General features: G+C 38.5%; 1 protein-coding gene across 4 annotated transcripts in view; it reads left to right on the top strand.

The window, feature by feature from the left end:
* Positions 1-14,730, top strand: part of htr2cl1 (5-hydroxytryptamine (serotonin) receptor 2C, G protein-coupled-like 1) — a 136,863-nt gene that overhangs the window by 118,999 nt on the left and 3,134 nt on the right. For all 4 annotated transcript variants that reach the window (XM_067525218.1, XM_067525217.1, XM_067525215.1 and 1 more), the window contains 4 exons: positions 2,610-2,810; positions 10,875-11,038; positions 11,251-11,401; positions 13,564-13,799. In XM_067525218.1, the coding sequence (XP_067381319.1) occupies positions 2,610-2,810; positions 10,875-11,038; positions 11,251-11,401; positions 13,564-13,799 (752 nt within the window). The remainder of the gene's footprint in view (positions 1-2,609; positions 2,811-10,874; positions 11,039-11,250; positions 11,402-13,563; positions 13,800-14,730) is intronic.

The raw sequence follows: 14,730 nt of genomic DNA, 5'->3' as shown, positions 1-14,730 counted from the left end.
TCTCATCTGGTTACAGTACAAAATATAAACAACCTATGGATTTGTATTTGCCCTTGCACTGTGCACATCAAAAATGCTTCAGATATGGTCCAGAGTTTAGTGGCAGTGCAGAGAATATTTAACAAAAGCAATGCACACACTAGCTAGCTAAGTAACACAGAGTGTGTGTGTGTGTGTGTGTGTGTGTGTGTGTGTGTGTGTGTGTGTGTGTGTGTGCGCGTTAGAGAAGAGAGAGAAAAAGAGAGTGTGAGTGTGTGTTTTTGCGTGTGTCATGCAGTGCCCCCAAAAAATGTTTGACCTCTGGAAAGTTATGCAAGCTGCCGCCCACTCAGCACACACACAAACAACAGATTCACTTCACATACAACACATGCATGCTGCTTGTCCTACGACTCAGAAATGAAAGAGTGTGTGTGTGTGTGGGTGTGTGTGCTTGGCCGCAGGTCTTGTTCTTTGTAAAGAAAAGAGTTCTTATATACAGTAAATAGCTGGAGGCATAGAAAGACACTGAGAGACAGTATATGCCTTCTTTACAAAGCTGACACAGAAATAAAACAGCTGAGCTGCACATAAACAAAGATCAGTTTCCCCAGAAACTGTCCCTAGTTCTTCAGTTTCATATTATCTCTTATTTATTATTTATTTTTTTCAGATTTTCCTTTACAAAAAGATCAAAAGCTTTGCATACTGTTTCTTGCAGAAGGCTGAGCTTAAGAAAAAATATGATAATAGTTAAAAAGGTATTAAGCCTGATTACAGCTGTGACTCTCAGCATGAGCATACAGAACACATTAGTGCATATTACATGACTCTTAGCTTTCTCTTTGAACTTCTTTGACGGCCACATGATAAAATATGTTCTTTTTCTCACTCCCTCCAGGATTTCATGTTAGTCTTCTAAGCAGCCAGCATGCCAATTGAGCTAATTCATTTATCCAAGTCCAAGCAAAGGTTAACTGGCTGATTAAATTCTCTCTCACGTGGTATCAACTTCCGATACAGCCTGGAGAAAATTTTAGAGCAATAGCATGTTCTAAGTATAATCAGACTTCTTATAGGTTGGTCCTAACAGATTTGTTTCGAAAGTTACATCAATGAATAATCCTCTGATATTTCTGTTAGCACCATCATCTGGTCAGCATTTTAATGGCTTGGTTTGCTTTATGACACGGTACCTGCATAACTAATCACTTCAGCTTTACCTTTTGTTTATTGCAAATCAGAAAATGTTAAGGTCGAATAGTGAACATGTTAAATATTATGCTGTAGGCTACCTGCTTAACCTCAGTATGTTGTATGCATGCATGCTTCTTAGCCATAAATCCAGTAATTTGATGTTTTGTTCAAAGGTCAAAGTGATCAGAGACCCACCTCTGTCTTTAATCAGAATTTGAAACTTAATTAACACGTAAACAGCCTAGTAAATAACACTGTGCAGTTATTTACTAGGCTGTTTGTGCACGAGTTTACTTTTTGAAGTTTAAAAATAAAGAATTTTGTGAGTAAAAAAAAAACAAATTCACAATGTCACATTATTTTCATTATTTCTTATCTTACAATCACCAGGATGCTTCAAACTTTGAGTGATAATTTTAGACTACAAAGCAAGAACCAGTAACCTTCTTAAATCTTTTTACTCAAGCAAACAGTGGTATGACCTGAGCTTATGTTTGCATGGCTGCTCAGGTTAAGCTATACTGGCTGGCCCCACTTGCTCCCCAGGCAGTAAAGTGTCCCTTGCCAATACAGACCTGTTCGCCAAAACCCCTTCAGCAAACTTCCACAAGACCTCAGTTTTGCTTCTATCACTTGCCGCCTCTGCCACCAGCTCTGTATATCTCTTCTCCTCACAGGCCAGGGAGAGAGAAAAAAACAGGAAACTCTAAGCTCAACAAAATCCACTAGCTGCTGTGGTCCTGACCACAACACAAGATCTTATCTTAGATTAGTGCTACACTATCTTCTGAAGAACAATGAGGAAGCTTAATCTACTCTCATTTGCTGGTATTTCCTTATGTCAACTCACAGTCGCTTCCTTTCTGACCCTTTCACCCTCACGAACGAGTAAAACCTCTGGCTGCGGGATTTTTGCAGTCACTGCAGCAGTTGACTAGAACTCCAGGTGTGTGCCCATTAGGAAAAGCTTGTTTTACACCCTGAAAAATGTGCTATGCCTGAACAACATTGGTGTACAAACTAATTATCTAAAAATAACCTGTGCTCTCTAGCTCCAAAATCATATATGTAAACAGATCTAATACTAATCATAAAAAACTATCATCAGTCTGTACCCACAACCTTATTAATCAGGAGAACTGGTGAATTTAGTGCCTGTGAAGTGTCCTGTGCCTTATGTGTTCATGTTTTCTAATTAATAAAGTTTAGTGAACCGCTCTATGCTGCATCTTAAGCCCCCAGAGTCTGCTGACCCTGATAGCATTCACTAAGCAAGGCCATCAGACCAGACTGAACATATTTACAGCACTGCTTTTAGAGTCAACAATATCAGCTTCACTGGAAAAACAATAACCTTTTTTCCAGTCTACTTCCAATTGCATCATAACGATATACTTGCTCTGCTTTCCACCTCTCTCTGTGTGTTCCCGCAGACTATGCCTGGCCTCTTCCTAGTGCTCTGTGTCCAATCTGGATCTACCTGGATGTGTTGTTCTCCACTGCCTCCATCATGCACCTGTGTGCCATCTCTCTGGACCGATATGTCGCCATCCGCAACCCCATAGAGCACAGCCGTTTCAATTCGAGAACCAAAGCCATGATGAAGATCGCCGCTGTTTGGACCATATCAATAGGTCAGAACACAGCACGTTTAGTTTACAATTTAACTTTAGATCGCTCAGTAATGTCTAGATTTAACTGAGAAAGGTTTCTTTTTTTAAATCAAGCCATGCTACGTGGTTGGTTTGATTTGCCCAGATGTACTTTTCTGTCTCTATGCCAATATTAATGGAGGTGAACTGGTTTGCTCTGAGGTGGAGTTACTTATTTAACTTCTGATTTCTTTTTCTGTTGGTAAACCTTTGAAACACTAAGGAACTGGTGGCCTCTGAATATATATTTGATCTTTGACTACTTTTGAAAAAAACAACACATTCTGTTGAATATGTAATCAAGATATTACTTTTGCTTTTTTTGCCAAATATTACAGTTCTACTCACCACCAATCTAATATAGCTCTAATATGGTAGTGTGCATTATTGTTTAGTAAATTGGGTGGCATGGCCCTTAAATATTTGTGATAACTTACAAGAGGTGAACGAAGGAATCCTTGTCATTGGGTCGGACAGATGTTTATGTATTCTTAAGGGCTTTTCAAATGTTGGATTTGTGTTCAAAACTAAATCCTTATTGGATCCTTATTGGATTTAATTTTGTTGTATTGTACACTGTTCCTGGTAATTTGTCCACCCCCTATAGGCCCAGACAGAGACTTGGCATTTAATGACTGTTATTAAATTTAATGACTTTTCAAGATCCCCTGGCAGTTTCTGAAGAGGTCCAACCAGCACACCTACTGACTTTCTGAAACACTGGGAACATTGTCAGTGTGTTGACGCTCAAAGCGTCTGGCAGCTCATTGTTACAGTTGGAACTGATTTGCATCACATACTTTTTGAATCCCCAGAGGTGATTCATCTTTAGTAGGGGCAAAGACGATATGCAAATTAACCAGTGATGTCATAATGACAGCTATTAGCAGTAGCAAAGAGATACAGCATTATCTATAGAAAAGGGTTATACACTGCACACATACAGAAAGTGCATGTAAAAACAAATGTTTGTGAGGAAATATGGGGAATATCCAACCTTGGCTCTGCCCTGCAGCTCTACTTACATACATCATGATTGTTTTATAGTTTTCAGTTAATATTTTATGTTTATTAAGCATTTATTTTTCCTCTTGTTAAAATCCTTTCAGGGATCAGATGACTTTATATACTTTTCTCTTAGCTGCCCCTTTGTCACCCTGACTTAACACACACAAACACAATGGCAGCATAGGTTGAGTTTGACATTTACCACGGGTGGTACAGTGGGATTTAACCAGGGTTAACCTACAGCCATAACATTACATTCAAGAGGCACAGCATTGTTATGGAAGTTTATAGCTGGATTCTGGTAAAAATGTAACGACTGTTACTTTGATACATTATTAGATGTAAAGTCTTTGAGTCCAGTTAAAAGCTTTCACTTTTCTTCAAGAGAATCATATCCAACATAATATGATTTTTTGTTTATACCTTTGATTAATGCATTGTTCAAACTAGCTGAGGCTTTCCTCCATCTCGTTCATTAGGCTTTTCTCTCCCTGCGCTCGGTCTGCCATTGCTTGTGTTTCATGTCATAGCAGAGCATAGAGACTGTAATGGTGAGATGGCCATCTGCGACTTCCTGACTCAGAGTACAGTAAATGCGTTCATTAAAATGCAAATCATAACAGTAAGGTAATGATGTTTTGACCCTACATATGCAGAAAATAAGTAAATATTTGCTTCCGCTTGGCTGTGCCAGTGTTCAACTTGTTACGTAGCAGGTGCAGGTTGCAAATGATGTGTCTGTGTTGATGCTGATCTTCATGATTTTACACTGTAGTAAAGAGACGAAACATGAAGCTCAACAGAATATTTCTACTTAGATATCTTGTATTTGGATTCTCAGATTGGCAGATTCTCACCATCAAAGTCTGTTTTGCTGAGACTGTTTTGGCTGTGTGGGAATGTGCAGAATTTGTTACAGTTCATCTTCACTACAATTTTAAATGACTAACTGATGTGTAGCCGAGGCTGTAGCTAAAGCAGCTGGGGCTATGACCATGGCCCCAGCTATAGCTGTGGCTACAGATACATGCTCTTGTAACAAAGAATACCTTTTTTATATTAGATTAGCCACAGCTGTGTGTGTGTTGAGATGCTTGAATAATTGCAGAGTTTTCTGTAAATCCTATATATTCATTCTATACTAAATTTAGTATGCAGATTTGCACATCTGAAACACTGACATAAGTACACTCACAAAATTTCCATAATAATGAAACACTTAATGTTAAAGTGTACTGTAGATGGACCCTATTGTCTCACAGCACAAAGGAAACAGACAAGCTGCTCCCGGCTGCAAAACGTTGAAATAATAGAAATGAAAGATGTTGGTATTACGAACCTCAACAAGTGGACACAAATGCAGAAGCCGAAATACGTTCAGAGTGCAATCAGCAGTTTATTAAAGTTTATTAAACAAGTCTCAATACAAAAACAGTAACTAAGAACATATATAGCCTCACTACAAAAGGTAGGAGGGAAGAAGAAGAGAAAAAAATCACTCATAAGGAGGAAAACTAAGGGCTATTAAGCTATCAATACCAACTAAACAAAAATTCTAATCACAAACAAGATGGGAGAACATACGGGATTGAACGGTTAAACACTAGCAACTAGACAGTGAAAAACAACTCCTTAGATACACTAAAGAGGGAGGAGGTGATGATCACTGAAGATGGTGATCTGAAGCAGCTGAGTTAAGCGGTAGCCAGCTGAGAAACGGAAGACCAAGAGGGACCAGAGGTGGAGAAGGGTGATGACGGAGCTTCAGCTGACGAGGGGGGGTACTGCGGGTGTACGTACAGAAAAGCAAATGCATGCACATACAAAAACACAGTGGAAATAACATTGAAGCACAACAATAGTAATACAGCAGTCCAGTGTGTCGTGTTTAATCAGGACACAACACTATCATCCCTGGCTAAGAATATAATGGATCTCATGTCTGATCATTAATATTGCTCGGTTCAATTCTTTTTGATCCAACGTACTCCTAAAGATGTATGCCAACAGAATGTGCAGAGTATGTCCACTATAAGACCCCTAGACTGAAAGACACAAGGCCCTAAAGCTATACTTATATCAGATAAACAGCCCTAACTATTTTTGTTGTCGATTCTTTATCCAAGTAAAACATATCCAAACAGTAAATCGTTACTATAAAATTGTATCAGTGATAATAATTTCTTTCCTTTTGATGTAACTACCGGCAGTGGTGTCTTTGCAGCGATTCTGTCCCGCTTGGCTGCTCATAATTATAATTTAAGCAAAATGACAAAATTCATTGACTATTAACTACCCGGAAACTAAAGTACTGACTGTATGATAGAGATGTGTTTAGTGTTTTTTTTGTTTTTTTGCTTTATAGGCTTTTGTAAAACGTAAATCGTAAACTCCTGAAGATGAACAATTGCTCCATGTAGAAAGTGCTGGACTCATCATCACTGACATATTTTTTTCTCTAGCTGTCAAGTTATTTTTCTGTGCGAGATTACTTCATGAAAGCAGTATTAAGAGATTGAAATGATTGACACCTCCAAATACCAGGTAGATTTTTTTTTTTATTATTCCACTGTTGCTCTGTGCTCGTTTAAAGCCGACTGCTTATATATTACAGAAAATCCCTGTTTTCCTGTTAGCATTTCCTTGACCCCTCAAGAGGTTGTCCAACACAACATTTAGCCATGATTGAGGTCTGAGAGGGTTTAGAGCAATCAATGCTAAAGGATTAGCAATGAAACGATGTATTAATACAGCATGACAGGATTTTCTGCCTCTCTGTAGTTGTGGGTTGCTTCCCTCCTTTTTCCTTTTCGGACCACTTCAAACTGATGCATCTGCTCTCAGCTAAACTGAAGTACCAATCTAGACACAACAGTTTCCTATTTTGTGGTAAATTTGAAATGCAGAGCAGTGGTCATGCACAAATTACCTCACTCTGTTTGGCCACAGTTGGAATCTCTCGCACATTTACAGGCATATACTGTACTTGTCAGAGGAGCTTTTTGAAGTCAGGCAGAATTGAACACTGAGTAAATACACTGTGTTATTTTTTTAATCACGTTAAACTGCAAAATGGTAATATTTTTGCTTATAAGTCTGAAGTCAAAATGTCCAATTTCTATCCTTTACAACTGACAGTAAACCAAGTGTTGGCCACCTGTTCTATAGCACTGTGCATCAGCCTGCCAAAATGATCAATGAAATTAGTGAGGGGGGGGTCCAGCTTTCATATAGATTCACCTGACTGGTCTCAATTAGGAAAACAGCATATGGCTGTAATATGCATTTTAAAACAACCAGAATTAGTCTCTTCAGTTTGAAGTGCTATATCATCAAGTCCTGTATCATTATCGGCTCGAGAACATCTGTCACCAAACACTTGTTCAACTGCCTACAGCAAGATTCTCTAATTTCTGAAAAACAAAATAACATAAACTTTCTCTTACTAATACAAAGCCAATGCTGCAGTAGTCTAGCTTGGTCTTGTATTCATTATATTTAGCTGACAAACAACATTAACTTCAACACTAATTTAGACCATGTAAATATTCTACTCATTTTTTACATTTCATAATCACAATAGCCGTCTAGTTTCTCATTTTGAAGTGGAATTTAAAATTTTACCTAATAATGGCAAATAAAATAAGACTATACATTTTATTTGTAACATACTGTTCATCCACATTACATGACATTATAAGACATTTACCTTGTGAGTTACGCAGAAGAAATTAGGAATGTGATGGAAAAACAAATCAGTGAAACAAAAATAAATAACCCCTACTCACTAATAATTTGTACACAGTCCCTAACATTTTCTTCATCTTTAAAGGGTAACGTCCATCATTTTCTAAATTAATTGCATTGTCCACATTCACCACAGATGCTGAACCCCAAAATTTATTTATTCTGTTTAAGTGTGCATATGAAGGCTGGACCAACAGCTTATACTTATCCCTGTAAAACATATAGCCCCACGATTAAAAAAAAAGAAAAACACATTTTTCAGTAAAGTTATTTTTGCTCTGAGGAATTACGTTCAACAGATCACGATGATTGACACCTCCAGATAGCAGGTAGAGATCTAGTTCCTTCCCTCTTCCTGCTGCTTCTGAATCATAAGAAATCCGCTGTTTTCCTTTGGGCAGTTTGCTGACCCCTCTGAAGGTTCTGCACTGCTACATGCTGCTGTTATTGAGTTTTGAGAAGGCTTACAGCGATCAGTGTTAAAGGATTAGCAGGAAACACCCAAAACATGATTGTTGCAGCTATTCTAGCTGCACCAACAACAATTTGTTTCTATTCTGACTTGTTGCTTAAGTATTACGATCGCTAAAACTAAACCGTGTTTTGTGATAGCCTCTACTTTGTTCCTCCAAATCTCTAAATTATTGACCTGCTTATACCATTAATGTATCAAAACGTAGCTGTGAACAGTTGAAATGATTGAATTTGTTTTTATCTTATACATTGTGCTTCCATTCATTTCTTTGGAAATTAAACAGGATCTCAACAGAAGAAAAACATATTCTGAAATCAATATAATTTAAGGACACTGCTACAAAAACTTAAGAGGAGCCCTTTAAATGGGGATAAAATGGGGCGTGATTTAACTGACAAAAAGGCCAGACATACGCACGAGGCACCCAGAAGAGAGAAAGGGAGGTAAGATTGACATAACAAGAAACAATAGTGGATCATTACATGTTGATCCTGTAAGGTACGGCCATTTAAAATGATCGGAATACTCTTGGAGACTGTAATTTCTGTTAAAGCAAGCTACCTCTATTGTTTGTAGCGTCTCAGTTACACACCTATAAATCTTACAACTTAAAAGCAGTAACGTAGAATTATCTTATATTGGATAGTAGTTTATTTTATGAAAAATTCTTCACATTCACATATAGAAACAACATATTTATTACACAGCTGCAGAATTCTGCAGACACCACAATAAAACTATGAGTATAAGCATCAATCAGACGAAGCATTGACAAGAGTTAGTCCGGTTTGTGGGTGTAAAACATATTTTGTGGCACTTTTCTGCTAAAAAGCATGAACATGCAGCCCCTTAGTTCTTCAAGCAAATACACTCCAGCTTGCTTGCTCTGGCTCTTGGCTCGCTCGTCTTTAGAACAGCTCATACCATGATGAATTCGCAGATCTCTCTTTGCTGGTACAATAACCTTCATCCAGCAGTCCAGCCACATTTTAATCTGCCACAGAGAAAGTGCTTGGTATACTACTGTGTTTACTGTGTGGATTTACAGAGTGGGTTAGCAGTTGTGGCTTGAGCAGATAACTATTATCACCTGAGGGAGTCAAATCTGCTGCCTTGTGGGAATTGTTTAAAAAGCCCAACATGAAGTATAACTTGTGACTTTCAAAAGTTACACTGTAAACAGCAACATGGGCCTTATGGATCAGCCTATGCAAATTACCAACAAATATACACTATTTTGCCAAAAGTATTCGCTCACCCATCCAAATAAATGAATTCAGGTGCACAAAGCAAGGTCCATAAAGACATGGATGAGTGAGTTTGGTGTTGAAGAACTTGACTGGCCTGTACAGAGTCCTGACCTCAACCCGATAGAACACGTTTGGGATGAATTAGAGCGAAGACTGCGAGCACTGTGTATTATGTATTTCATAAACACACTCCTAAACCTGGTGGAAAACCTTCCCAGAAGAGTTGAAGCTGTTATAGCTGCAAAGAGTGAGGCGACGTCATTTTAAACCCCACGGATTAAGAATGGGATGTCACTAAAGTTCATATGGGTCTAAAGGCAGGTGAGCGAAGACTTTTGGCAATATAGTGTATATTCCACTAACTAAAACTTGTATGTGGCTATGCAAGTGGGTTTGGTTTAGTACAATATTTTTTTCTCTTATTACATTGTTCCTGTTATGCGAGTTAATTCACAGGTCAGGTTTTATGCAATTACTTCGTAATAAAGAAATAGTGCCCATGACAATAGTTGACAATCATGGTGCGGAGGATTTTTAAAGATATATTTTAATAGCGTGAACACCAAATTGTGTATGGATAGAGGAGGGTATCTCAGAGACAACCTCCATCTTGTAAAGAAGCATATTCTGCGTGGCTGCACTTTACAGTTTGAGTGCACCACAAACTAAAGCTGAGGAAAATAACTCTGGGAACTGTCATTGCTTCACATTGTGTTTTGATGTGGGCCTGGTCACCAGCTCTGCAAATGAAAACAAGATACATTGCACTTAAATGAATTAGCTAGCCAAGTCTGTGGCAGAGTTGACAGAGCTCTTGGAGGACTGAGATGTCCCGTCTTTTCTACAGAATGCTACTGTTGCCAGGAGTATGGCAGCTATCAAACTTAAGGCTTTTCTCCTTCTCTCTTTTCTCTGAACCAGAATCCAGATCAGCTCTCTTTGAAATCAAAAGCAGCCCATTAAGCAGCGTTATTATCATAGGTTGAAAATCAGCTCAGCCTTGAAAGGCTTGTTCTCACCTCAGTCTTTTATCAGCAGCACCCTCTCACAGAACTAAAACAGTTGGTATAATGCTATAAACATCCATTACACACTGATACTAAGAACTTTAAAATGGATACTCATTCATACAAACTGTGGTGTATCATTCAGTAGCTCATATTTAACCATGAAAATAAGGTGAAATAGGTGGTTTTTAGCCAAATGTGTTTTTCCGTTGAAGGCATTACAACATTTGATGTATATCTTTTACTGTGTGACCTTAAAATGGTGATAGGGAATTTCAATTATGGTGACTACCTGGAAAGGGAGGGGGAAAAGAGGCAGGTATATTGTCCCATACTCCTGTAGCTACAGTGAAAAATAACAAGTTCGTCTTAATATTGTGTCACACTTTATGCATCTTGGTCACAGTTATAGAATATAAGGCAAAATGCTTCCTAAAAACTGTCAGCAGAGGCTCAGAGTTCAGACTCAAGAGGAGATGCTGTGAAATCAGGGTGAAGTGCAGCTTTCCACCTACAGAAGCAGATCCACAGATTTCTCCTATTCTCTACTTCTCTCTAGGCGTATCAATGCCCATCCCAGTGATCGGACTTCACAATGAGGACAAGGTCTTTGTCAATGGCAGCTGTGTCCTCAACGAGGAACGCTTCATGCTGATTGGTTCCTTCGTGGCCTTTTTTATCCCACTGGTCATTATGGTGGTGACTTACTGCCTCACCATACAGGTGGATGTTTCTGTGTGTGTGTGTGTGTGTGTGTGTGTGTGTGTGTGTGTGTGTGTGTGTGTGTCTCTACAAATACAAATACTTAATAAATATGCAAAATTGTACTGAGTTCTCTTCTGATGTCCTAATTTTTTCCTTTCTCTCTCTCTCTAACACTCATACAGCCCTCCACTTCATTTTGGTACTAACTTTCTGCTTCACCTCTTGTGCAGGTGCTTCAGAGGCAGGCCACTGTCTTCCTATACGAGGCAAAGACTTCTTCCCAGCAGCCTTTGCACACACCAGCAATGAGTAACACACTGCAGCCTCCGCCCAGCACCTTTCAACTTCCCCAGATCACACTTGCCCCTCCAGACTCACAAGGTAAACACGGACTCGGCTTTAAACAGTTTAACACTTAATTTTAGAATTAACATTTGATTATTTGTTATCAAGTAACTTACTATAAATAATTTTTATGTATTAATAGTCACAAACCATCAGCAATATCCATGTTTCTTATCGTTATATAAAGAGTTAAAGCATTTTTTAATTGTACCACCTCTCATTTTTCTTTCTTATTTTTTTTATTTATTGTTGTTTTAACCCCTTCCAAAAGCCTTAAAACACCTAAAATATAGCAAATCAAAGTAGAGAACACACTGATGGCTGCTGTGTTTTCAATGACTTTAGTTAGTGTAAACTCTTGCAAACCAAGCAGAGCAGCCTATTTTACATTTAAAAAATGAAAGATTGTCCTTCAACAACCCAACAACACCAGCTCTGTGCACACCCGATCCTTAGTTTTTGTTTGTATGTCAGGTCCCAACACACCGCATAATTTTATATTGTTATATTATAATTATAATTTCTTATTTATAATACTACGGTTAAATATGCTTCCTAATTTCCATGTCTCCTACATAGATCATCAGCTAATGCCGACTTTTTGGCTGGAAACTATTAGCATTAGTTTCATCATCCTCTTTTAGGAAAACAGTATGAATGTATTAAAGATTGCTTTTAGAGTTGCAGTTTCAAATTTAATATCCTGTAAATAACTTATGGAGCTAATTAAGTATATTAGCTTAATTACTGTTCATTTAAAAAATGGCAGTGACAATTTAACACAGTCAGTGGCTAAAAATGAAAAAAAAAAAAGATCGTAACTCCATCCCATAGAGCACCATGGGAACCACACCTTCCTCATACAGTTTTTAGTATACCCATAGGTTATGGGGATATTGTCATTCTGGCAAACATCAACATTGTCTTAATCATGTAAAGTGCCTTTCTCTCAGCTCTGGTACTGCATATACAGTAAAGCTTCCTTAGGGAATTGCCCACATTTCATTTTGAGGCCCCGTTGTGACTGACTGACTCAGCATGGGGATCTTGATCGGACCTTTCATTATGATGACAGGAAATACGATAAAACTGACAGCAAAGATAAATTACAAGAAGTGTAAAGACAACACAGAATATGCTTTAGATAATGAGACAACGGATGAGGAACAAACAAGTGATGATGAGGAGGGCCCTGCTGAGTCTGTAACCCTACATTGAAAGAATGGGAATTTGTCGTGCTCTTCATCTCAATCTGGGAGGATAGGAGGAAATGTACACTCTGTGAACCGAGAGGCATAAAGTATAATATGCCTAAAGTGCAGTACACATATATCAAAGGCACATGCAAAAACCATCAGATAGTGTCAGTTGTATGGATGAGCACAACCGTGTTGGCTGGCACATTGTTACACATGATGTACTTTACTTTTTCATTTTCATTTTCAGCAGCATTGTTTAAAAATTGGAGGTGTTTCAAAATAAATGTCCTCTCTGCACAAACAAACACTAGTCAGGTTTTTCTTGTATAACTTTAGTCAACATATAAAATCAAATATTGGCTGTATATCCTAATTAAGCTTCCAAAGTTATAAAGGTGAAAATTATTTTCATTATTACAAATATACAAAACTGTATAGTTATTTTATTAAGTATCTAATATATGCATTCAGTTAGGAGCGGGAACACAAAAGTTGGCAATATGAAATGAACACAATCCACATGATATATATAATGCATTCTTATTTGGGCTATGCTGCTGAGCAGACAGCAGCTACACTATCTGTCTGATCAATTTGTCGGCTGGCTCCAGATTCCACGCCGAGCATGAAATGGCAGTCTATACCCATTTTTCACATTATCCACTGCCATCCCAAACAGAGAAAACTGCGAATGAAACATTCTCCTCGTGTTTAGCCTTTTCACCCGTCCTCCGCTTTCCAAAATGTCAACAGCCTTCTTAACACAAAAAACCGACATGCTTTTACTGGTGGTCCAGGGTGAAATCTGAAGCAGTTTTTCCGGTACTACGTTAGGATTGTCCCTACAGCTGATGATCTTAGACAAAAGCAAAATTTTGAGTTAGCAAATGTTGTTTTTCTTTTCGACCTTTCTAATAAGTCAGGTTTTAAACTTTATTGTGCAGTTGCATTTGTTCATAACATGAATATTGGAATGGTCCCTCTTTGGTGCCCCCACAGAGCTAAAGCCCCCATTGCCTCAGAGCAGAAGAAACACCCTGAGCTGTCTAAAAGGAGCAGAGCCCAGCCTACTGCTCAGCGCCTCCACATCAGACAGCATAAGCATCATTCCCAGTTCTGAGGTAGCATCTCAGCTTAGCTCGCCAGCCATGGGAGCAGGGCGGAGCGACACGTCGGGTTGCCACGGGCGACGGGGAATGATGCAGGCCATAAAGAATGAGAAGCGGGCCTCCAAGGTGAGAATAAAGAGTGGAACTGAGCCAGAGTGTTTGTCATCTGATTCAAGGTGCACTTGTTTCAGGTCTCCCAGGCAGGTGATTTAACAGCTGGGAAATAAACAAACAAATACACTCGGTGGTGCTGAGTGAATCTCAATATTTGTGTGATACCAACCGAAATGCTTCCCTTTTGTCAAAGCTGGGATCTGTTGTTTTCGTAGATTTGAATGCATCTTCATTTAATTTGTGATTTGCATTTAAATTGTCCAAATTTTTGACAGGGGGGAAACACGGTGGTGGAGTGGTTAGTGCTGCCACCTCAAACCTAGAATGTCCCCGGTTTGAAACCTGGCCATCTGTGTCCTTTCTGTGTAAACTTGGATAAAGGTTAGATCAAAGCGCTATATAAATGGCCATTTAGGGTTTGCATGTTTTCCCTGTGCTTGTGTAGTACTCCAGTTTCCTCCCACGGTCCAAAAACATGCATATTAGGTGTATTGGTGACTCCAAATTGCCTATAGGTGTGAGTGTAAGTGTGAATGGTTGTCTGTCTGTATAGCCACCCTGAAAAACCTCAGTACACTATGACATCCTTTTGAGATTCTAAGCACATCCATCAAAGTTGCAGCTTTTAACCAGTAAAGAGTCAAACAATAGGTTTCAGCCTATTATTACAATAAGTGTGTCATGTTCTGTTTGAAAGCAAAAATTAACTGTACAAATACATTCTCATACTTCTCGTATTAAGGTACTGAAAATGTTTGGTACAGCTATTGGGAAATGTAATACTCAGCTGTTCTTGGGGGAGATGCAAAAATTTGTAAAATATTTTGAGGATGCTTTAATATCCATAAAATAGATTGGATAGCAACATTATCAATGCTACTGAATGAATTTGGTAATTGATCTGCTTCTATAGTGCTTTACAATGTTCATTCTTATTCAACCA

This window comes from Channa argus, chromosome 12, assembly GCF_033026475.1.
Source record: "Channa argus isolate prfri chromosome 12, Channa argus male v1.0, whole genome shotgun sequence".
Lineage (NCBI taxonomy): Eukaryota > Metazoa > Chordata > Actinopteri > Anabantiformes > Channidae > Channa > Channa argus.
The sequence above is the reverse complement of the archived record's forward strand: the minus strand, read 5'-3'. Positions and strand labels throughout refer to the sequence as shown.